A 25393-nucleotide genomic window follows, 5' to 3' on the forward strand; every position below is an offset into this window, starting at 1 on the left:
ATTTTTCTTATAAATTGAAACTTTTCAAATTATTAAATTTTATATATATATATTTTTAATTAAACCCATGTAATACATGGGTCTCACACCTAGTAAATAAAACACAAAAACAGTCCAAACGAAAAAAATAGTATTATGTATTTATTAAAAATAGTAAAAGAAAAAAACAAAAAGACCAACAAAATAAATAAATAATAAATTGAAAAAAAGGAGGGTAAAAAATTTGAGGGGTGAATAAAAAAAATCGTTTAGTAAGGTGTTAATTTTGGAAACGATATGCTTTTAAAAAGAACCGTTAGAAGTAGGAAGTCAAAAAGGTTGGGTCGTTGTATTGACGCTTAATATTACCATCTTCTTCGCTCTTCCACACTTCACTCGTCCGTCCACCGGAGAGACTAGTCTCTTTAACTCTGCTCCTCGGAGACCCAATCAGCCCTATACACTCGCAATCATCTCTATAATCCAAAGAAATTAACAAGATCGTTGTAAGTTTTCATTCTTCTCCCTTTCGTTCATTCTCCGATCATCCCGCTGCTCTCCAAACACCGCCGGAGACATGTTAGAGGGTTTTACTTGGAGGGAACATCTTTCACACCGCCGTATCTCCTTTTCTTCTAGCGACACCAGTGTTTTCTCTTTCTTTCATTCTAGGGCGTTCAAGAATCCTCTGCCTTTCCTTCTTCGTCTCTTAGGTAACGTTCTTGATTCTTTTATGTGTATTATTGATTTTGCTAGTTATTTCAATTAGTCAAAGATTCTTTGGGTCTCTCGTCATTACTGAATTCATCATGCTATTAGTGTAGTTATATGACATCTGGTTGCGATGTAATTTTGGTCCACCATCATCGCTTGAAGGATCAAACACTATGCCCATGGATCTTCTTGAACTTTATTAGAGGTAAATTAATGACATAAGTATACCTGATTGCTGCCTTAAATCTTAATTAACACATACGACCTCTCTAGGTTTCTTTCTCTTTCTCCTCCATTTATTTTTTTTTGTTGGTCTTTTGAATTAGGTCACTCAATCGAAATTAGAGCATCCATCAGACGGAGATGATTGGTCAAGAAAGTTGTGATGTGTTGTCAGTAAAACTTAAATAGTTTTGAAACCCAAAAGAGTATTGTTTAGTTGTAGATTGTTCTTCTATGCACTTTAGGTGTTTGATGAAATGTCTTACCTAAGTTAAAGAGTTGTTTTGCTTTGTTTTGATGGTGAAATTGTGCAGAGAGAAGTAAATAATCACCAGCCAAATTAAAATATTAAACAAGTTATTGAGCTAGAAATTCAATTAGGGAAAGATAATTTATTGTTTGTATTTTCAATTCAGTTAGAAATAGAAGTGTAATTTGCATATTTGAAACAACTTTTGATTATTTCTATTGCTACAAAAATATTAAGACTTATGTTTGTAATTTTCTTACTGCAGGATTCTAGAGATTGAATCTTAATCAAATGAGGATACTTCCAATAGGCGATGTGATTTTTTTTGTGGGCCTGTTTATATCATTGCCTCTCCTTCTATTTATGAGTTAGTTCAAAACAATGTCTCCTAATATTTTTGTTCATTGAAAAAACTTTGTCTAAAATTTTCTATTATAAGGTTACAAAGAAGAGGTCCATCTAACAGATGCATAGTTTATATAATTTTTTCTATTTAGAGGTGACAGATCTTCTGCTGCATCTCCATTGAAGTTAGTTCCTGACATTGGTAATTTTGTGTCTACATGTTTGTATTATACTTTCTTTACTGAAGTTGTATAACATCTCTGTCCTTTTATATGATGTTACGCTTACCCTGGTATGTCCCCCATTAATTATACTGGTATGTCTTCCATCAGCAACTGGGGTTAATACGGTTGTATCATTTTCAAAACTTTAATACAATTTACTGCAACTTCAAATCCTTTTTTGTTGATTCATTAGTTCATGTTTGACTTAAACATCTCCAATAACATGAGCTTCTTTGATTTGAGTTCATATTTTATGGTTCCTGCCTTTTTGATTACTGATTTATTTGTCATATGAATTTAGGGAAATAACAACCATCACCTTTCATTTTGTTCAGCAAAACTTGATGGTAGATCTGTTATACAAGTGAACACGAAAGGTGCTTTCCCATGGAAACCTGATTGGCACACATCACATATATGAAAGGTTTAATGCTCTTTCTAAATTAATTTCATGATATGATTTCTTTATTGTACTTGATTACTTCATGACAAAACTGTTGATTCTTTTTGACTTAATGTGGGACAAAACTTCTCACTGTATTTTCATTCATGTAGGACAACATGGAATTGTTGGATGACATGGCAGAATTGAGACATATTGTGTAATTATATAACAAAGTATATTATGGGTATGATAAATTTATGTATTTTAGTAAAATTAGTAAGGCTTATTGATTCTCTATTAGGTGTGTGGTTATTGCAGTAAAGTCATCTCATCTGATGGTCTGAGAGAAACTAGAGCAATACTGTAGCAGTCAAGAGCAACCAGAAATCTGGAAGAAGATAAAAAAAGAAGCTAAATGAACAAATATTTACAATGATGCCATGGTAAGAAACCAAATTGTACTTTGCCTATTACTTAATATTAACATACATGCAAAATGTCTAATAGGGAATAAGTCTTTCCATATTGCCTCATAAATTTGAATGCTATTTAGATACTAAGGTATAAACTTCCATTAAAAGATTATATTGTCAAAATCAAACCTATTAACACATTGTAATTTTATTATTTTTCTTATTAGGTCACTGTACTTTGAAAAACTGAACGTGTTTGGTTTTGGTTACGAGTTATATCTTTAAAACTTCTAAGTTTTTATTATTAAAACACTGTACTTTCAAAACTTATTCCAATTCTTTTGACAAATTCCATTCATTTCAAAAATATATTGTGAACCACAAGTTCCCTTACATTACTCTGAGATGTAATGCCATTCTCATTCCAATTCTTTTAACAAGTTCCATTTATTACTCTGCAACAAGAAAAGGTTTTGGAAAACAGATAAAGAAGATCCCCCCAAGAATCAAAGTGTTAACATGTAATTTTTATTTTTTACCCTTAACACTGTCAAATACTTCATGCTTTTTATGTTCTTTTTTAGTTACTGTGATAATATTTAAAGGATGTTGTGTTGGGTGATTATGCCTTCATGGAAATGATATGCTGGTGTACAGGTAGCTACAACTATGAGTCTATGACCCTGTTTGTATTATTCCAGAATTACCCCTCTGCTCCTAAAACTTGTGGTCATTTATTAAATCAATCAAAAAAGATTTTGAATATTGCATTTAGTTCGCTTGGTAATTCTTTACAAAAGATATTTTGTTATTTAGGGAATTCTTTTATTTGTTTAAAAATGTACTTTTATTTAGCAAATTGGGACATCACTCTGCAGGGAAGGGAAATGCCACATGGTGTGGTCTTTGTTGGGTTGAAATGTTAACAACAAGTGGTCAATAGAAAGAGGTAATAATCAGTTCTTTTTTTGTGAATGAAAATATTATATATGAGAATTTTGTTAAAAAACATCAGTTTATCTCTACATCCAGCTGTGATGCTTCAACAAGCACCTTATTGTTAAGTTTTAGCCAAACCAATTATGTTAAGAAAGTATGAATTCCATCTCATTCTTTCATTATCGAATATCAATACTTAAGTAACAATATATGAATGATTTGTTCATCTGTTTAGAGTAATATTACATTTTTGGTCCCCGAGTGTAGCTGATTTTTTCTAATTTGGTTCTTGTTTCAGGTTTGTAATGTTTTTTTACTTGTTCCACATAAGATGACAAAAAATTTGGGACCAAAGTTGCAAAAATCTTCTATATTTGGTGACCAAAAATAACCACTTTACTTGGAACATGGACCGAAAATGGTACAAAAACCTTAGATAAGGAGCCAGATATTGTAAGTTTGCTTTATTCAGGGATCAAAAGTGTATTTTACTCTTGTTTCTAAGTTTGTGTGCTTTATAAATAATACAGATAGATGCTCTTTGACTGCACACATAGTAGCAACAACATCCGAACAGGGGACATAAATTTCTATTTCAGAAGCAACCAAGGTGAAAAGCAAAACACATACAATTTTTATCTTCTTTGGTTCTTCAAATGCATTTCATTCCATTTGTCTATAAACATCATGATGTGCTCTTTTTTTTTCTTAAATATTTTTTGATAATGGAAATTTTAATTGAGAATTGAGATATATTGATGGTTGCAATCTTCACTATTTTCTAATGAACAGTTAATCTTCTGCAGGTAAATAAAAAATTATCGCTTCAAGCTTTGAATGAATTAGGGCATAAACACCTTCACTTAACCTTCCAAAAAGTAAAGATGACATTTGAAGTGAGTGGTAAGTACACATCGGTTTTTCCAAGTTGCCCTTTTTATGGTAAAAAAACTGTCTTTATTCTCTTTTGCTACCCAAAAACACCACAATATCAAAATCTTCAACATTTAGTTCAAAAATGAGAATTGTAGCAACGAAATTTTGTTTGATAAGTATGAAGATGATGACAAATTTCTAAGGGTTTCTTGTAGTCAGGCATTAAAAAGATTGTTCTTTGTTATAATTTGAGTCTTATTGAGCGTAGTGCTTTATTTATCTTTGTCATGTCTGGGGTGTTTATCTAACCTATTAAGACATTGTATTGGAAGTATGAATAGTTGTACCAAGTGCATAAGAACGTGCATCAGGTATTTGATACATTGTACTTTCAAAATCTAACCTATTAGAACCTATTAGAATATGCTTTTAATATGCTTTACTATTTAAGATATTGTAATCTAAATTGGTTTTACTTTTATTTTCTAATTAAAACTTTATACTTTTAAAACCATATGCAACATTATTTTTTTTCTATTTTTAATTTTATTCATTCAAAGTCCAACTTCTTAAGGTTACAAATAAGAGGTCAATCTAAGAGATGCATAGGTTGTATAAAATTTTCTATTTAGAGGTTCACAACATTGATTACATGTTATAATGCTTTCTTATTAAGTAACAGATCATCTCCATTGAAGTTAGTTCCTGACATTGGCACCTTACAATTTTCTAAACCTTAATTCAATTTAGTGCAACTTCAAATCCTTTTTTTGATTCTCAAGTTAGTGTTTGACTTAAACATCTCTAATAACATGAGCTTCTTTGATTTGAGTTCATATTTTATGATTTCTGCTATTTTGATTACTGATTTATTTGCCATATGAATTGCTGTTTTTTATGGAAATGACAACCATCGCCCATTTTGTCCACCAAAACTAGATAATCTGTTATACAAGTGAACACAAAAGGTGCTTTCTAATGGAAACCTGATTGGAAAACATCACATATATGCTCTTTCCAAATTAATTTGATGATACTGATTCTTCAGGTCTCTCGTCATTACTGGATTCATCATGCTGTTGGGTTGTGCCATTATGCAGTGTATTTCTATGACGTCTGGTTGCGATGTAGTTTTGGTCCACCATCGATCAACAAAAAAGAGTACAATCTTTCTCATCTGATCTCCAGGTAGCGTGTTTTAGTTTATGGTAACTTTTTTATGTCATGAAACTGTTTTTTTTCTAAGCATGCATCATCATCGCTTGAAGGATCAAACACTATGCCCATGGATCTTCTTGAACTATATCAAAGGTAAATTAATGACATAAGTATACCTGATTGTTGCCTTAAATCTTAATTAACACATACGGCGACTCTAGGTTTCTTTCACTTTATCCTCCATTTTTTTGTTGGTCTTTTGAATTAGGTCACCCAATCGAAACTAGAGCATCCATCAGATGGAGATGATTGGTCAAGAAAATCTGATGTGCCGTCAGTAAAACTTAAATAGTTTTGAAACCCATAAAATTATTGTTTAGTTGTAGATTGTTCTTCTGTGCACTTTAGGTGTTTGATGAAATGTCAACTAAGTTAAAGAGTTGTTTTGTTTTGTTCTGAGGGTGAAATTATGCAGAGAGAAGTAAATAATCACAAGCAAAATTAAAACATTAAACAATTTATTGAGCTATTAGTAATTCAATTAGGGAAAGATAATTTATTGTTTGTATTTTCAATTCAGTTAGAAATAGAAGTGTAATTTGAATGTTTGAAACAACTTTTGATTTTCATTGCTACAGAAATATTAGGACTTATGTTTGTAATTTCTTACTTCAGGATTCTAGAGATAGAATCTTAATCAAATGAGGATACTTTTAAGAGGCGATGTGATTTTTTTGTGGGCCTGTTTATATCATCTCCTGTCCTCCTATTTCTGAGTTAGGTCAAAACAATGTCTCCTAATATTTTTGTTCATTGAAAAAACTTTGGCTTTGTTGTTTAACTTTTGAATTGAAATTGGTATTTTGAATATAAGGTTACAAAGAAGAGGTCCATCAAAAAGAGATGCATAGGTTGTATAAAATTTTCTATTTAGAGGTTCACAACATTGATTACATGTTATAATGCATTCCTAATAATTAAGTAACAGATGTTCCCTTTTGGTGACAGATCTTCTGCTGCATCTCCATTGAAGTTAGTTCCTGACATTGGTAATTTTGTGTCTACATGTCTGTATTATACTTTCTTCACTGAAATTGTATAACATTGCAACAGGGATCCTGTATTGGACTATATATACATACATACATACATACATCTCTGTTCTTTTATATGATGTCACCCTTACCCTGGTTTGTCCTCCATTAATTATACTGGTAATGCCATCTTTTCCAACAGCAACTGGGGTTAATAAGGTTGTGTCATTTTCAAAACTTTAATACAATTTAGTGCAACTTCAAATCCTTTTGTTGATTCACAAGACTTTAACATCTCTAATAACATGAGCTTCTTTGATTTGAGTTCATATTTTATGATTTCTGCCATTTTGATTACTGATTTATTTGCCATATGCATTGCTGCTTTTTAGGGAAATGACAACCATCACCAAAACTAGATAATCTGTTATACAAGTGAACACCAAAGGTGCTTTCCTATGGAAACCTGATTCGCACACATCACATATATGAAAGGTCCAATGCTCTTTCCAAATTAATTTCATGATAATGATTTATTTATTGTACTTGATTACATTATATGACAATATTGTTGATTCTTTTTGACTTAATGTGGGACAAAACTTTTCACTGTAATTTCATTCATGCAGGACAACTTGAAATTGTTGGATGACATGGCGGAATTGATACCTATTGTGTGATTATATAACAAAGTGTATTATGGGTATCATAAATTTATGTATTTTAGTAAAATTAGTAAGGCTTATTGATTCTCATTTCTCAATTAGGTGTGTGGTTATTGCAGTGAAGCCATCTCATCTGATGGTCTGAGAGAAACTAGAGCAATACTGGAGAAGTCAAGAGCAACCAAAAGTCTGGAAGAAAAAAAGAAGAAGCTAAATGAACATTTACAATGATGCCATGGTAAGAAACCAAATTGTACTTTGCCTATTACTTAATATTAATATACATGCAAAATGTCTAATAGGGAATAAGTCTTTCCATATTGCCTCATAAATTTGAATGATGTTTAGATGCTAAGGTATAAAAACTTCCATTAAAAGATTATATTGTCATAATCAAACCTATTAACACATTGTAGTTTTATTATTTTTCTTATTAGGTCACTGTACTTTGAAAAACTAAACATGTTTGGTTTTGGTTACCAATTATAGCATTATAACTTCTAAGTTTTTATTATTAAATTATTTTACTTTCAAAACTTATTCCAATTACTCTGAGATGTATTGCTATTCTCAATTTCAATTCTTTTAACAAGTTCCATTCATTACTCTGCAACAATAAAAAGCTTTGGAAACCAGATAAAGAAGATCCCCCCCCCCCCCCAAGAATTAAAACTAGATAATCAAAGTGTTAACATGTAGTTTTTACCCTTAACGCTGTAAAATACTTCATGCTTTTTATGTTGTTTTTTGGTTACCCTGTTAATGTTAATCTGTTCATGCTTTCTTTCTTGGATTGGCTAGTCATCAAAGGCTTTTGTTATTGTAAATGCATGATTTTCTTTTTTTGGAAAAACATATATCGAGTCCCTGTAGTAATTAGTAAAACACTTATGGCCACGTTACATATATCAAGGGTAAGTTTGTCCAAAAATATCAATTTTGGCTAGAAAGTTGGAGCTTTGGGAGAAAATGCATGGTGTACTTATTGACCGGGGTTTGGAGGTTAGCTTAAAACATAATTCATTTTCTACTATAACTTATATTACAACTGTTATATTTACAAAAGTAACAGTTGAAGACATGATTTTCAAAATTTATCATTTTCTCTTTGAATATTATTTTCTTGTGTCTTCCTTTAAATCCAAGCTTAGTAGTGCCAATGTATTTTTTCCTTAGTTTTAACTGTAGGTCACCTTGTCCATCCAGAACCTGTTGAGAATTGGTGATGCGAGTCTTGTGCTATAAACATGATGATGTGCTCTCCTTTTTTTTTCTGCAAAATGTGATCTTTTTATTACAATTTTTTTATTTCTTATTCATTAAATCCTACTAATTTAAGAATGATGCTTCTTATGATAACAAATAAACGGCCGAAGGAAGCAACTAAAACTCTAAAGAAAGTTACTTTGGTCTATGAGTATGGAAGGTGTACTATTACATCTACTCGATTCTTAAATATTTTATTTTAAAATGGAAAGTTTAATTGCAAATTGAGATATATTGATGGTTGGAATCTTCACTATTATCTAATGAACAATTAATCTTCTACAGGTAAAAAGAAAATTATGGCTTCAAGTTTTGAATTAGGGCATAAACGTCTTCACTTAACCTTGCACAAAGTAAAGATGACATTCTACAAGTGGTAAGTATGTTTGTGTTTTTCCAAATTGCCCTTTTGAAGGTAAAAAAACTATATTTATTCTCTTTTGCTACCCTAAAATGCCACAATATCAACATCTTAAACATTTAGTTCAAAAATGAGAATTGTAGGAGCAAAGTAATTTTGTTTGATAAGTATGAAGATGATGACAAATTTCTATGGGTTTCTTGTAATCAGACATTAAAAAGATTGGTTTTTGTTAAACGTTATAATTTTAGTCTTATTGAGTGTAGTGCCTTATTTATCATTGTCATGTCTGGTGTGTTTACATGGTTTTGTTTCATTGAAATCTATTTTTGTGTATATGATCCATTGAAGTTAGTTCCTAACATTAGTACCTTATAATTACAAGATAATTTTGTGTCTACATGTCTGTATTATACTTTCTTCACTGAAATTGTATAACATTGCAATAGGGATCCTGTATTGGACTATATATATATACATACATTTCTGTCCTTTTATATGATGATACCCTTACCCTGGTTTGTGCCCCATTAATTATACTGGTAATGCCATCTTTTCCATCAGCAACTGGCGTTAATAAGGTTGTATCATTTTCAAAACTTTAATACACTTTAGTGCAACTTCAAATCCTTTTGTTGAAGTTGAGTTCATATTTTATGATTTCTGCCATTTTGATTACTGATTTATTTGCCATATGAATTGCTGCTTTTTAGGGAAATAACAACCATCACCAAAACTAGATAATCTGTTATACAAGTGAACACCAAAGGTGCTTTCCCATGGAAACCTGATTGGAAAACATCACATATATGAAAGGTCTAATGCTCTTTCCAATATAATTTGATGATATGATTTCTTTATTGAACTTGATTACTTCATGACAACATGGAATTGTTGGATGACATGGCAGAATTGAGACCTATTGAGTGATTATATAACAAAGTATATTATGGGTTTTGATAAATTTATGTATTTTAGTATAAAATTAGTAACGCTTATTGATTCTCAATTAGGTGTGTGGTTATTGCACTGAAGTCATCTCATCTGATGGTCTGAGAGAAACTAGGGCAATGCTGGAGTAGTTAAGAGCAACTAGAAACCAATGATGCCATGGTAAGAAACCAAATTGTACTTTCATGGAAATGCTATGCTGGTGTACAGGTAGGTACAACTATGAGTCTATGACCCTGTTTGTGTATTTCCAGAAATACCCCTCTGTTCCTACAACTTGTGGTCATTTATTGTTTTCAGGAAGTGATGGGATGAACATACTTCATGTTAAATCAATCAAAAAAGATTCTGAATATTGCATTTAGTTCTTACAAAAGATATTTTGTTATTTAGTTAATTCTTTTATCTGTTTAAAAATGTACTTTTCTTTAGCAAATTGCGACATCAGGGAAGGGAAATGCCACATGATGTGGTCTTTGGTGGGTTGAAATCTTAACAAGTGGTCAATATAAAGAGGTAATATTCAATTCTTTTTTCTGAATGAAAATGTTACATATAAGAATTTTGTGAAAAAACTTGTTTTTTTGCAGGAATCTCTTCATCCAGCTGTGATGCTTCAAACAAGCATCTTATTTTTACCTTTTAGCCAAACCAATTATGTTAAGAAAGTATGGATTTTGTCTCATTCTTTCTAGTGGTGATCTATAGAAGAAAGAAATGTCATCAGGTATTGCAATTTTTGTAAATTCTCTAATAGATAATAATGTTTTACTTAATAAATAGTTTTCATTATCGAAATTTTGTTTGATAAGTATGAAGACGATGACAAATTGAGCGTAGTGCTTTATTTATCTTTGTCATGTCTGGTGTGTTTAGATGGTTTTGTTTTATTGAAATCTATTTTTGTGTATATGATCCATTGCTTTCTATAAAGTATAAAATCTGGCCTGATGTTTATTGTGTTTCTAGTTTCTCTTCCATTGCTTTGCATTTACTGGTCAAAATCTTGGATCTAGTCATGGTTTGAATATGTTATGTTTGTTTACTCCTTTTTAGTCTTATGTTAATATTAGCTAGCAACAACATTGCTTTCATGGGTTGTTATTAGGCTCACATAATCTGCCACTTTTATGTATTTCAATTATTATCAACTAACAAATCCTCTTTTTGTGGCTTTTTGATAGAAGAATAACTTAACTGGAGCAGTTGAGAGCACCTACAAATCTGGAAGAAAGCTAAAAATGACTGACCATTATATGATGTGGATACCAAGGTAAGAAACCAAACCTTACTTTGTTGATTACTTAATAATATACATGCAAATCATAGGCTAAGCTTTCTTCACTTCTGTTTTATACTTTCAACAGTTTCTTCCTATTAAGATATTCTACTTGACTTTAATCATTATACCTTTAGTTATAGCATTACTTTTTCAACAAGTAACCTATTAAGATAATCTACTTTTTATCTTTCTTTTTTTTTTCTTTTAAAAAGCACATGAAAGTTAATTGTACTTTGATGATTTAACCATCTATAACATTACACTTCTAAATATATTGTATTCTGAAAATCCAGCCAACTTTAGCATTATACATTCTATTTTGAAACAGGAAACTTGTTTTTTTGCCAATTATAGCATTATACGTCCAATTATTTCCCATAGGACATTGGACTTGATTGCATCATGACAAAACTCTACTTTTCACTGTATTTTCAATCATGTAGAACAACTTGAAATTTTTGGATGACATGGCAGAATTGATGGGTATGATAAATTTATGTATTTTAGTTTGTATGCTGTAATTTAATGCTATTTAGATGTTAAGGTATAAAAAACTATCATTAAAACATTCTAGTTTCATAATCAAACCTATTAACACATTGTAATTTTATTATTTTTCCCATTAAGTCTCTGTACTTTCAAAATTTATTGCATTTCCTTTCAAAAATTCCTTTCTTCACAAAAGTATTCTGTTAACCACAATGTCCCTTACATTACTCTGAGATGAATTGCTATGCTTAATTCCAATTCCCCTGAGAATCAAAGTGTTAAAACACTTGATGCTTTTTATGTTCACATTTAGGTTTTCTGTTAATATTTAAAGGTATGCTTTTAGTTCCATCAAACCCAAATAAGGGTGCTGTGTTGGGTGATTATGCCTTCATGGAAATGATAAGTTGCAAAAATCATCTATATTTGGTGACCAAAAATAGCAGGGACTGAAAATGATACCAGAACCTTAGATAAGGACTCAAATTTTATAGATTTGCTATTTTACTCTTGTTTCCAAGTTTTTGTGCTTATATTATATTCTTCTGAGTAATCCATGTTTGATTTCATGTGTAAACACCCTTGGTCACTATCTTTCAAGATCACCATTGGCTGCACACATAGTAGCGACATCGGAACAGGGGACATAAATTAGGGTTCATTCTGCTTCAGAAGCAACCAAGGTGAAAAGCAAAATACATACAATTTTTATCTTCTTTGGTTCTTTAAATGCATTTCATTCCCATTTGTTTATACTAATTTCCAACTTTTTTGATCTATCTCAGTCTTATAGTTTCCAAAGGGATAATATGGGCCATGTATGTGGCTTCCGGAAGTTGTTGTAGCTACAAGCTCTTCAGGCTCTGTTCATGCTTTCAACATAATTCATTTTCTACTATAACTTATATTACAACTGTTATAATTACAAAAGTACATATTTGTTCATGTCTAGGTTTGTGAAGTAATAGTCCCTCTTATTGATCATTGTAAGACTTTATAACCATAATTATATATATATATATATATATATATATATATATATATATATATATATATGGTATTGAAGGGTACTTCTACAATGATAAAACAAAAAAACATTGTCAAAAGTCATGATTTTCAAAATTTATCATTTTCTCTTTGAATTCAAACTTCATATAAAATTTTCTCATTATTTTCTTCTGTCTTCCTTTAAATCCAAGCTAATAGTGCCAATGTATTTTTTCCTTGGTTTTAACTGTAGGTCACCTTGGCCATCCAGAAGCTTTTGAGAATTGGTGATGCGAGTCTTGTACTATAAACATGATGATGTGATCTTTTTTTTCCTGCAAAATGTGATCTTTTTTATTATTTTTTTAATTTATTATTCATTCAATCCTACTAATTGAAGAATGATGCTTCTTAAGATAACAAATAAACGGCCAAAGAGAGCAACTAAAACTCTAAAAAAAAGTTACTTTGGTGTATGAGTTTAGAAGTTGTACTATTATAGTTACTCGATTCTTAATTATTTTTTGATAATGGAAACTTTAATTGAGAATTAAGATATATTGATGGTTGCAATCTTCACTATTTTCTGATGAACAGTTAATCTTCTGCAGGTAAACAGAAAATTATGGCTTGAAGTTTTGAATGAATTAGGGCATAAACATCTTCACTTAACCTTCCAAAAAGTAAAGATGACATTTGAAGTAAGTGGTAAGTACACATCTGTTTTTCCAAGTTGCCCTTTTTAAGGTAAAAAAAACTGTCTTTATTCTCTTTTGCTACCCAAAAACAACACAATATCAACATCTTCAACATTTAGTTCAAAAATGAGAATTGTAGCAACGAAATTTTGTTTGATAAGTATGAAGATGATGACAAATTTCTAAGGGTTTCTTGTAGTCAGGCATTAAAAAGATTTTTCTTTGTTATAATTTTAGTCTTATTGAGCGTAGTGCTTTATTTATCTTTGTCATGTCTGGTGTGTTTAAGATGGTTTTGTTTTATTGAAATCTATTTTTGTGTATATGATCCATTGCTTTCTATAAAGTATAAAATCTGGCCTGATGTTTATTGTGTTTCTAGTTTCTCTTCCATTGCTTTGCATTTACTGGTCAAAATCTTGCTTGGATCTAGTCATGGTTTGAACGTGTTATGTTTGTTTACTCCTTTTTAGTCTTATGTTAATATTAGCTAACAACATCATTGCCATCATGGGTTGTTGTTAGTAGGCTCATATAATCTGCCACATTTATGTATTTCAATTATTATCATCTAACAAATCCTCTTTTTGATAGAAGAATAACTTAACTTGAGTAGTTGAGAGCACCTGCAAATCTTGAAAAAGGCTAAATGACTCACCAATGATAGGATAAGGTTTCTTCACTTTTGTTTTATACTTTCAACAGTTTCTTCCTATTAAGATATTCTACTTGACTTTAAGCTTTATACCTTTAGTTAGTTATAGCATTACCTTTTCAACAAATATCCTATTAACAATATCTACTTTCTATCTCTGTCTCTCTCTATCCCTCTCTCTCTTTTCTTTTAAAGAGCACATGAAAGTTAATTGTACTTTGATGATCTAACCATCTATAAGGTTACACTTTTAAATATAACATTATACTTTCGAAATCCAACATTTTACTTTCATTTGTTTTTTCTTATCAAGACTTTGTCCTTTTAATACATTGTATTCTAAAAATCCAGCCAACTTTAGCACTATACATTCTATCAAGTCATTGTATTTTGAAACAGGAAACTTGTTTTTTTTACCAATTATAGCATTATACATCCAATTATTTACCATAGGACACTAGACTTCTATTTTGTTTCTTCAGTTTTAAGACTCTTACTCTCAAAATATAACCAATTATGGCATTATGGTCTCATGTATATCGTTATCATTATACTTTCAAAATCTTTTTTATTAAGATATTGTACTTTTAAAATTTTACCCTTTCTGATTTTTGTTACTATTTATTGCGTTATACATTTTTCTAATAGGACATTCAAGTTTTTATTATTTTTTTTCTATTTAGACTATAAATATTCCTATCAAATTATAACATTATACCTTCTCTTTATAACACTCTTTTTTTAATATATAAACTATATATGCATTATAACATTATACCTTCACTTTATAGCATTCTATTTTGTAATATATAAACTATATATGCATTGTACTTTGAAAAATTAAACTTCATTTGTTTTGGTTTTGGTTATTATATTATATTTTTAGTTATAGCTTTTTACTCTCATAATCTAACCTATTAAGACATTGTATTGGAAGTATGAATATTTGTACCGACTGCATAAGAACATGTACCAGGTATTTGATACCCTGTACTTTTAAACTCTAACCTATTAGAATATGCTTTTAATAATTAACTATATGGAACATTATATTTTCAATTATATATTTTTACTTTCAAAAACTAACTAATTAAGATATTGTAATCTAAATTGGATTTATTTTTATTTTCTAAATATGTTTTTATGAAAACATTGTCCCTTCTATACCTTTTCTAATTAAAACTTTATACTTTTAAAATCTAACCATATGCAACATTATTTTTTTTCTATTTTTAATATTATTCATTCAAAGTCCAACTTCTTAAGACATGCTTTTTTTTGTAATTGCAGTTTAAAAATGTCAACTTATACTAATTATGGCATTATACTTTCAAAATCTAACCATGTATGCATTAAACTCTAGACAAAACTGAAAAAATGGTCCCTAAGGTATGCATATTTTTCGAGATTTGGTCCAAACCTCGACTTTTTTGAATATAAGGTTATAAATAAGAGGTCCATCTAAGAGATGCATAGGTTGTATAAATTTTTCTATTTAGAGGTTCAAAACATTGATTACATGTTATAATGCATTCCTATTAATTAAGTAACAGATCTTCCCTTATGGTGACAGATCTTCTGCTGCATCTCCATTGAAGTTAGTTCCTGACATTGGTACCTTACATTTACAAGATAATTTTGTGTCTACATACTTTCGTCACTGAAATTGTATAACATTGCAACAGGGATCCTGTATTGGACTAAATATATATACATACATCTCTTACCCTTACCCTGGTTTGTCCCCCATTAATTATACTGGTAATGCCATCTCTTCCATCAACAACTGGGGTTAATAAGGTTGTAACATTCTCAAAACTTTAATACAATTTAGTGCAACTTCAAATCCTTTTTTGTTGATTCACAAGTTTGTGTTTGACTTAAACATATTCAATAACATGAGCTTGAGTTCATATTTTATGATTTCTGCCATTCCGATTACTGATTTATTTGCCATATGAATTGATGCTTTTTAGGGAAATAACAACCATCACCCTTCTCGTCCACCAAAACTGGATAATCTGTTATACAAGTGAACACAAAAGGCACTTTCCCTTGGATACGAAAAAAGATAAAGTTGTGTTGCATTTAACCCTAAAAGAATGCTTAGAGCTTCTGGTAGTCCAACATCAAACCAGTAGAAGAGTGGGAGACCCTCTCCCCAACTTATGTTATAATTTTTGAATTGAAACATAAATTAAAGAAGAGGTCCATCTAAGAGATGCATAGTTGATTACATCATTTGACAAAACTGTTGTTTCTTTTTGACTTAATGTGGGACAAAACTTTTCACTATATTTTCATTCATGTCATGTGGGACAACTTGGATGACATGGCAGAATTGAGACCTATTGTGTGATTAAATAACAAAGTATATGATATGATGGGTATTGATAAATTTATGTATTTTAGTAAATTTAGTAATATTGGAGCAGTCAAGAGCAACCAGAAATCTGGAAGGAAAAAAGAAGAAGCTAAATGAACATTTACAATGATGCCATGGTAAGAAACCAAATTGTAAAATGTCTAATAGGGAATAAGTCTTTCCATATTACCTCGTAAATTTGAATGTTGTTTAGATGCTAAGGTATAAAAACTTCCATTCAAAGATTATAGTGTCATTATCAAACCTATTGGCACATTGTAGTTTTATTATTTTTCTTATTAGGTCACTGTACTTTGAAAAACTGAACATGTTTGGTTTTGGTTACCAATTATAGCATTATAACTTCTAAGTTTTTATTATTAAATTATTGTACTTTCAAAATTTATTCCAATTCCTTCCATAAATTTCATTCTTCTCAAAAATACTTGGTGAACCACAAGTTCCCTTACATTACTCTCTAATGGGTTGTTATGCTTAATTCCAATTTCATTAACAAATTCCATTCATTAGTCAGCAACACGAAAAGATTTTGGAAACCAGATAAAGAAGATCCCCCCCAAGAATCAAAGTGTTATCATGTAATTTTTAAACTTCATTTGTTTTGTTTTCAGTTATTATATTATATTTTTAGTTATAGCTTTTTACTCTCGTAATCTAACCTATTAAGACATTGTATTGGAAGTATGAAATGAATATTTGTACCGACTGCATAAGAACATGTACCAGGTATTTGATACATTGTAGTTTTATCTTTTGTTATTAAGACATTGTACTTTTAAAATCTAACCTATTAGAATATGCTTTTAATAATTAACAAATCTCATTCATTACTCTGCAACAGGAAAAGGTTTTGGAAACAAAGTGTTAAGATGTAATTTTTACCCTTAACACTGTAAAGTACTTCATGCTTTTTTCTGTTCTTTTTTAGTTACTCTGCTAACGTTGTGTCTGGTGATTATGCCTTGATGGAAATGATATGTTGGTGTACAGGTAGCTATAGCTATGAGTCTATGACCCTGTTTCTGTATTTCCAGAAATACCTTCTAAACCTTATGGTCATTTATTGTCTTCAGGAAATGATGGGATTAACATACTTCATGTTAAATCAATCAAAAAAGATTCTGAATATTGCATTTAGTTCGCCTGGTAATTCTTTACAAAAGATATTTGTTATTTAGGCAATTCTTTTATTTGTTTAAAAATGTACTTTTATTTAGCAAATTGGGACATCAGAGAAGGGAAATGACACATGTTATGGTCTTTGGTGGGTTGAAATGTTAACAAGGGGTCAATAGTGAATGAAAATGGTTATATATGAGAATTTTGTTAAAAAACTTCATTTTTTTTGCAGGAATCTCTTCATCCAGCTGTGATGCTTCAATAAGCATCTTATTGTTAAGTTTTAGCCAAACCAATTATGTTAAGAAAGTATGGATTTCGTCTCATTCTTTCTGGTGGTGATTTGTACAAGAAAGAAATGTGATCAGGTATTGTAATTTTTGTCAACACTTAAATAGATATTTTTGTTTTACTTGATAAATAATTTTCATTATCGAATATCAATATTTAAGTAAGAGTATATGAATGATTTTTCTATCTATTTAGAGTAATATTACATTTTTGGTCCCCGAATGTAGCGGTTTTTTTACTTGTTCCAAGTAAGATGACAAAAAATTTAGGACCAAAGTTGCAAAAATCTGCTATACTTGGTGACCAAAAATAGCCACCTTACAATGCTTGGATAAGGACCCAAATTTTGTAAATGTGCTATATTCAGGGACCAAAAGTGTATTTTACTCTTCTTTCTAAGTTTGTCTGCTTTATATTATGTTCTTCTGAGAAAACCATGTTTAAACCCATGGTCACTACAGATATTATCTTTCAAGATTTGAAGTACATTTTATCACCAGATATCGCACTTAATTCCAAAATATTTTCATTAATAATGCTCATAGTTCACCATTGGCTGCACACATAGTAGCAACAACATCCAAACAGGGGACGTTGGACTTCTTTTTTTTTTTCAGTTTTGAGACTCTTATTCTCAAAATATAACCAATTATGGCATGATGGTCTCATGTATATCATTATCAATTTACTTTCAAAATCTTTTTTATTAAGATATTGTACTTTTAAAATTTTACCCTTTCTGATTTTTGTTATTATTTATTGCATTATACATTTTCTTATTTGGACATTAAATTTTTTATTATTATTATTTTTTTCTATTAAGATGATAAATATACCTACCAAATTATAACATTATACCTTCACGTTGTAGCATTGTTTTCTTAATATATAAACTATATATGCATTAACTTCTTTTGTTTTGTTTTCAGTTATTATATCATATTTTTACTTATAGCATTTTACTCTCATAATCTAACCTATTAAGACATTATATTGGAAGTATGAATAGTTGTACCAACTGCATAAGAACATGTATCAGGTATTTTATACATTGTACTTTCAAAATCTAACCTGTTAGAACCTATTAGAATATGCTTTTAATATTTAACTGTATGGAACATTATATTTTCAATTATATGTTTTTACTTTCAAAATCTTACTAATTAAGATATTGTTATCTAAATTGGTTTTACTTTTATTATCTATTTAAAACTTTACACTTTTAAAAACAAATCTAACCATAGGCAACATTATTTTATTTTATTTTTCTATTTTTAATATTATTCATTCAAAGTCCAACTTCTTAAGACATGCTTTTTTTTTTAATTTTGTAATTGCAGTATAAAAATGTCAACTTATACTAATTGTGACATTATACTTTCAAAATCTAACCATGTATGGCATTAAACTCTAGACAAAACTGCAAAAATGGTCACTGTGGTATGCATATTTTTGGAGTTTTGGTCCAAACCTTGACTTTTTTGAATATAAGGTTACAAATAAGAGGTCAATCTAAGAGATGCATAGGTTGTATAAAAAACCTTAACTTTTTTGAATATAAGGTTGTATAAAATTTTCTTCTATTTAGAGGTTCACAACATTGATTACATGTTATAATGCTTTCCTATTAAGTAACAGATCTTCCCTTTTGGTGACAGATCATCTCCATTGAATTTAGTACAACTTCAAATCCTTTTGTTGATTCACAAGTTTGTGTTTGACTTGAACATCTCCAATAACATGAGCTTCTTTGATTTGAGTTCATATTTTATGATTTCTGCCTTTTTGATTACTGATTTATTTGCCATATGAATTTAGGGAAATAACAACCATCACCCTTTTCGTCCACCAAAACTAGATAATCTGTTATACAAGTGAACACCAAAGGTGCTTTCTAATATGGAAACTTGATTGGAAAACATCACATATATGCTCTTTCCAAATCAATTTTAGAGGATTTGATTTACAATGATGCCATGGTAAGAAACCAAATTGTACTTTGCCTATTACTTAATATTAATAGGGAATAAGTCTTTCCATATTGCCTCATAAGTTTGTATGCGATAATCGAATGCTATTTAGATGCTAAGGTGTAAAAACTTACATTAAAACATTATACTTTCATAATCAAACCTATTATTAACACATTGTAATTTTATTATTTTTCCTATTAAGTCACTGTAATTTGAAAAAATAAACATGTTTGGTTTCGATTACCAATTATAGCATTGTAACTTCTATGTTTTTAATATTAAAACATTGTGTACTTTCAAAATTTATTCCAACTCCTTGGACAAATATCATTCTTATCAAAATTATTATGTGAACCACAAGTTCCCTTACATTACTCTGAGATGAATTGCTATGCTTAATTCCAATTCCTTTAACAAGTTCCATCTGTTACTCTGCAACAAGAAAATGTTTTGGAAACCAGATAAAGAGCTTATGGTTGATAAAAGGAAAAGAATATGCCCCTGAGAATCAATGTGTTAACATGTAGTTTTTACCCTTAACTCTATAAAACACTTGAGATGCTTTTTATGGTTCTTATGTAGTTTTTCTGTTAATATTTAAAGATACACTTTTAGTTCCATGGAACCCAAATAAGGGTGCTGTGTTGGGTGATTATGCCTTCATGGAAATGATAAGTTGCAAAAATCATCTATATTTGGTGACCAAAAATAGCCAATTTACTTGGACACAGTGTAACGACGTAAAAATTTAAAACAATTTTTTCATTTTTCAAACAACATAAAATTATCAATATTCTCAAATCTAATGTTCAACAAATGTCATCATGATAAAAACATATCCCAAGATCATAAAATAATCATCTGCCAGTGTGTACGGATCATGCCGGCACCTTCCCGTGATCCTCGCTAGTACCTGAAACACATAACACTTAACACTGTAAGCATAAAGGCTTAGTGAGTTCACCAAAATACCACATACAATACATACGTCACTCAAGGCCATAGCTCTATGGGACCTTCCGGCCCATGTGTCTCAGGGGACTTTCGTCCCAACCCTGGTAGACCTTTTGGTCCTACACGTAATGACCTTCCGGTCCATACCCTTTTTGACCTTCCGGTCCATAACATACTGCTCATAATATAACATAACACATACATATCACATATCATCTATCAACATATATCACATACTCTTCTTAGCACATAAGACCTTCCGGTCACACATAAATACCACTCTAGGTAACGTATAGTGAGAAGACTCACCTCGTATGCTGTCTAGTAACTCACGTGCTCGGTATCCCTAAACCTCGTAACAATGACCTAGCCCCGCCTAAACACATAAGCAATCATCTCAAATCAATAACAGCTCTCCAGGCTAGACTAGTCCCTTCTAATGTCCTCTCAGAAGGCTAAAAAAGCTAATGGTGTTTTACAATATAAGTATGTGATATGTAGTAAGGTCGGTGAAGCATATAAGAAGAATGTTGTCACTTTGAATGGAGAAGAAGGTAAACAAAAAAGAAAACATCCAAGTCAAATGATTTCTCGCGAAGCGAAGACTGGTTTAATGTTCATAAAAGATATTGATCGCTTTTTCATTAAAACATTTAATCAAAAACACAACCATGAGCTCTATACAAACAGTATAGTGCACATGTCAAAGACAAAAAGAAAGTTGGATCATTATGACAAGACAATTATAGCTCAGTTAAACACGTCAAATGCAAGCAAAGCACATAACATGGTTACTTTTTAAAGGGTGGATGTGCTAAACAAGGTGCAAATAAAATCGACTACAAGCATGTTTACGTTCATATTTAGGTTCTTATTTTGGGTTTAGATTACAATATATAACCAAATATTGGGATACACGTGTGATGCGGCTGCAACAATTTATTTCATTTTAATGAATAATTTACATACGAAGATCAACTCACTCCGATGAATAGTTTCCATGCAACATAGTTTCAATTCACAAACATGTCAAATTCCAAAGAAATACGCAACACATAGGCATGAAAAAAAGGTATAAACTAAAAAAAATCAATTTTTTCCACTACTGACAGAAAAAACACGTGTTGTCGATGCAACACCGGACCAGGCAAAATCTGCCCCTACGTATGGATATAAAAATCATAAGTAAAAATATATTATCTTTTAATGGGAGTAATCTAAATGAAAGTTATAGTAGAATAAATACGAACGTATGGATATAAAGATCGTAAAAATCTGAGATCATATGAAGAAATTATGACGTTCAGAACACATGACCTAAACAACCAAGTAGTCGAGATCGCGATGGAGATAAACATCAAAAGCCCCAAACACCTCATTAATGAATGTCCCACATTAGATTTTGTGAGTAAAACATACACAAAATCATTCATAAGTACCGAATGAGTACAAAAATAAGAATGACTTATTTTCAAAAATATATATATATTAAGGACTAAATGTGTACAAAAATATTAAGGACTAAATGTGTACAAAGTGTATTAAGTCATTTTTACCGGCAATCCTGGAGTAGCCGGTCATAAGGACTAAATGTGTACAGTTTAACAAGTTGAATGGGTAAATGTGGACGAAAAAAAACTCAGTGACCAAATAAGTACAAATCGAAAAATATATTACCCTTTTAAGTCATTATCCCTTAAAAATTTACAACTATAAGTTCAATGCTATTAGTAGACATAAAAAAAAATATATAACATCATTTAAATGAATCAGAACTTAACATCAAGTTCATTAATATTATCAGACATAAATATCAATATTGTCCTTACATCATGCACCATAATTACTTAAATATTAAATTATGTTCTTCAGATTTATAGATTATATTACCAAAAAGAATAGGATAAATTTTAAAGTTAAGTATGTTGGCTTCTTGAAGTGTTTATACTTCTTTATTCTTTCTTAACTTATTCTTTACGAAAAAGAACGAAGAAGCCTTCTTTAGCCACTCCTCTTCATTGACACCTACAAATGTCACACAAATACACAAATGCACAGTCACATAAATAAATACACATAAAAATAGTCACAAACATATAAACACATCATAACCTTGTTTCCCATTTTGCGCATTTTCTCTAGTATTTTTCCAAATAAAAATACACCAAGTACTATAGAGGATATAAACTAAATAAGCCAAATATGGAATTTACACATACGTTCTAATACATTTTAACACTCCAACCTTTGAATGTATTTAGATGTTTTCTTTTATATTTCTCTTAATTCATGCACGCATATCACGAAAAACATATAACCCACATCTTCTTCCCTATTTAAATCTAACAGAGATAAAGAATGATATTTTCCAACACCTACTTCATCCCAATAATCTACCATGTCCTCTATGTTCATACTCAACACCACCATAACTGATGACACCATATCTACCGACTCCATTACCACCACTATTTGATCTGTAACATCCATGTTTCTAGGCTAGACATTAATGATGATGTAATAGTCTAGGCTAACCTTTGTAAACCGTTGTGAACTAATAAAAATGTATTATTTTGAGTGTTATGTGTTTTATGCTTAATTGTGTGACTTAAATGAATTAAGAACAAGAATAAGCGTAATAATAAAATATTAGATAAGCCCGATATCTATACATGAAGTTGTAGTGGTCGTTACGAGGATTCCGAAAATATAAAGAATGCCAAAATCCGAGTTATAACGAAGAAGTTATGACCTGTTGAAGTTTCGCGACAAAACCGGTGCGACACTGTATGACGTAAATAGTGAGTTTACGATAGAGCGATATTTAGTCTTAGTGATCTAAACGAAAGTCGTAAAATAAGTTAAACCGACATCGTGCATAAAAAGAATGTCTAAATCTGACTTCGTATGAGGAAGTTATGATTTTTCGAAGTTTCGATTTAGCGGTATGCAGCCCAAAGTTCGAATATGAGATCAAGAGATTTCTAGCCGAAACAATCTAAACGAGAATCGAAGATCTCGTCGATGTAATGCAACGGTAAAAAGACAGACGAAAACGGACGTCAGATGAAGAAGTTATGAATTTCTAACGGAGTTTTCCTATCCCGACCTACTAAAAATACTATAGTAAAAGTTAAAGTCAAAATTAGCCGACGAAGTCTAGAGGAGTGGTAGAGCATAATCTCGCCTACGCGTTCATATAAAGAACGACGAAAACGGAGCTCGTATGCGAAAGATATGAATTTCTGAAGTTCGGGGCACGAACTTCGACCCCTGTGTCGGAGCTCACGACTTGAGCACAGTGTTCATGACATGAGCAGGTGATGGACACCTTCCAGAGCAAGTGGCCATGACAAACGCAGTGACCTATCAAGCTCACGGCGTGTGGATTAGTGGCTCACGACGTGAGCATTAGTGACTCCCGACGTGAGCATAGTTTTTGAACCTCCTATAAATAAAAAGCGAGGCCAGCCGTTTAGGGTTGCCAATTTCTTTCCTCTCACTCCATATTACCTCGTTTTACGTGCAAGTTATACCCCCGAAGCCCCGGTATCATCCCGACACCTAAAACAAGTCTCGAAGCGCCGAAGATCCCGAGAAGAAAAGAGTTTCTAGCCGAAGTTCTGCCCGCGAGAAGTCCGGTGTGTGAAGATATCACAGTTTCACCGAAGAATACTACTTTAAGAGCCGTAGTGCTGTCCGAGCATCGTCTTATCAAGTGAGTGCATAGTCCCTTTCATATACACGATTTTAATACAAGTATCGACTGAATGTATTAGGTATATTTTTTATGTGAGTGTGTTACTGATATCTTCTAAACGCATAGATATGATTTATTCTCTATGAAATACGTGTTATGTGTATATGTATCATCTGTTATTTGGAATGAGTATTGAATGAACATGCAATACAGGTTTTAAACTATATATAAAATATGTATATTTTATCTACTAATATGTTGGGTAGAACATGAGTAGATAGTTGGTGTGTGATGAAATAAAAAGATGAAAGGCCTCGATGTTGTTGTTGATCTAGTCATCTAGCGGAGTATGGATGACGACCATGGACTCTTTCTAGACTGTCTAGTGGAACGCTGGTAGGTTCATAACCTGTAGGTGTTGTGAAGGATGTGTTCACCAGTGTACTCTATCCCCCTCATGGTTGCCTTTAGGACATCTATTGTTGAGGAAACCCCTTTGCAGTAATGTCCATCCTGATGAAAAATCCTAGACTAGGTCCCTTGTGATAGTTGTTGTTTTAGGGACGTAAAGTGAGGATTTATGGGTTATAAGCACTACATCAATCATATGTTGTATATGCAAACCCTAAAGCTTTGGATCTAGTTTTCTAATGAACACGCCATAATCATCCAAAGCTCATAAACCCTAGATCTAGCATACAATAATCAAATTAACATATGAATAAGGGTTTAGATCTTACCTTGATTGTTATATAGCAATAATAATCTCAATCCTTCTTGTAATTGACTTCTGAAAGCTTAGTGCCTCAAATGTTGCACCTCTAATGGAGTCACAAACACCATGAGCAACAAGATCACTTAGGTGAAGGAGGAGGAGCACCAAAAACGTCCAAGAACCCTTAGGGATTACTTCACCACGTTTTTGGGGCCTTAGGGGTTCTTTATATAGGTACGCTATTAGGGTTTTCAACTATGAAACCCTAATTTGACTGCTTAGGCCCTAAGCAACCCATGGACTCCCTCCTTAGAGGCCTTGGATGAATTCTTATGGGTTTCCCCATAGATTTCGTCCACTCC

At 31.1% G+C, this 25393-nt stretch overlaps 1 protein-coding gene across 3 annotated transcripts; it reads left to right on the forward strand.

Annotated features, from left to right (window-relative positions):
* Positions 1-330: 330 nt before the first annotated feature.
* On the forward strand, positions 331-19836 carry LOC145054898 (uncharacterized). Of its 3 annotated transcripts, XM_079003159.1 has the most exons (28): positions 331-692; positions 804-898; positions 1020-1085; positions 1431-1532; positions 2070-2158; positions 2290-2363; positions 2438-2562; positions 3411-3481; positions 3770-3924; positions 4002-4081; positions 4278-4374; positions 5396-5658; positions 6514-6554; positions 6932-7034; positions 7169-7242; positions 7324-7442; positions 8756-8846; positions 9545-9647; positions 9845-10298; positions 10373-10509; positions 10967-11055; positions 12155-12236; positions 12794-12884; positions 13152-13911; positions 15467-16395; positions 17208-17425; positions 17631-17766; positions 19348-19836. In XM_079003159.1, exons 25-27 carry the CDS (start codon positions 16385-16387, stop codon positions 17738-17740), a joined length of 339 nt encoding a protein of 112 aa, XP_078859285.1. In that variant the 5' UTR covers positions 331-692; positions 804-898; positions 1020-1085; positions 1431-1532; positions 2070-2158; positions 2290-2363; positions 2438-2562; positions 3411-3481; positions 3770-3924; positions 4002-4081; positions 4278-4374; positions 5396-5658; positions 6514-6554; positions 6932-7034; positions 7169-7242; positions 7324-7442; positions 8756-8846; positions 9545-9647; positions 9845-10298; positions 10373-10509; positions 10967-11055; positions 12155-12236; positions 12794-12884; positions 13152-13911; positions 15467-16384; the 3' UTR covers positions 17741-17766; positions 19348-19836. The 3 variants fall into 3 exon arrangements, with proteins under 3 accessions (XP_078859285.1, XP_078859286.1, XP_078859287.1); XM_079003160.1 differs by lacking the exons at positions 331-692; positions 804-898; positions 1020-1085; ... (18 more) ...; positions 12155-12236; positions 12794-12884 and having other exon boundaries at positions 12896-13248; XM_079003161.1 differs by lacking the exons at positions 331-692; positions 804-898; positions 1020-1085; ... (18 more) ...; positions 12155-12236; positions 12794-12884 and having other exon boundaries at positions 12896-13248; positions 15870-16395.
* Positions 19837-25393: the final 5557 nt, after the last annotated feature.

This window comes from Lactuca serriola, chromosome 5 (assembly GCF_051521515.1).
Source record: "Lactuca serriola cultivar US96UC23 chromosome 5, Lser_US96UC23_V15, whole genome shotgun sequence".
Lineage (NCBI taxonomy): Eukaryota > Viridiplantae > Streptophyta > Magnoliopsida > Asterales > Asteraceae > Lactuca > Lactuca serriola.

What these genes read in the sequence shown, in the direction of transcription:
- LOC145054898 (XM_079003159.1), top strand. An exon ending in TATTGCATTTAGTTCGCCTG is followed by an intron (nt 17,426 to 17,630) that starts GTAATTCTTTAC and finishes TTTTTTTTGCAG; the next exon opens with GAATCTCTTCATCCAGCTGT.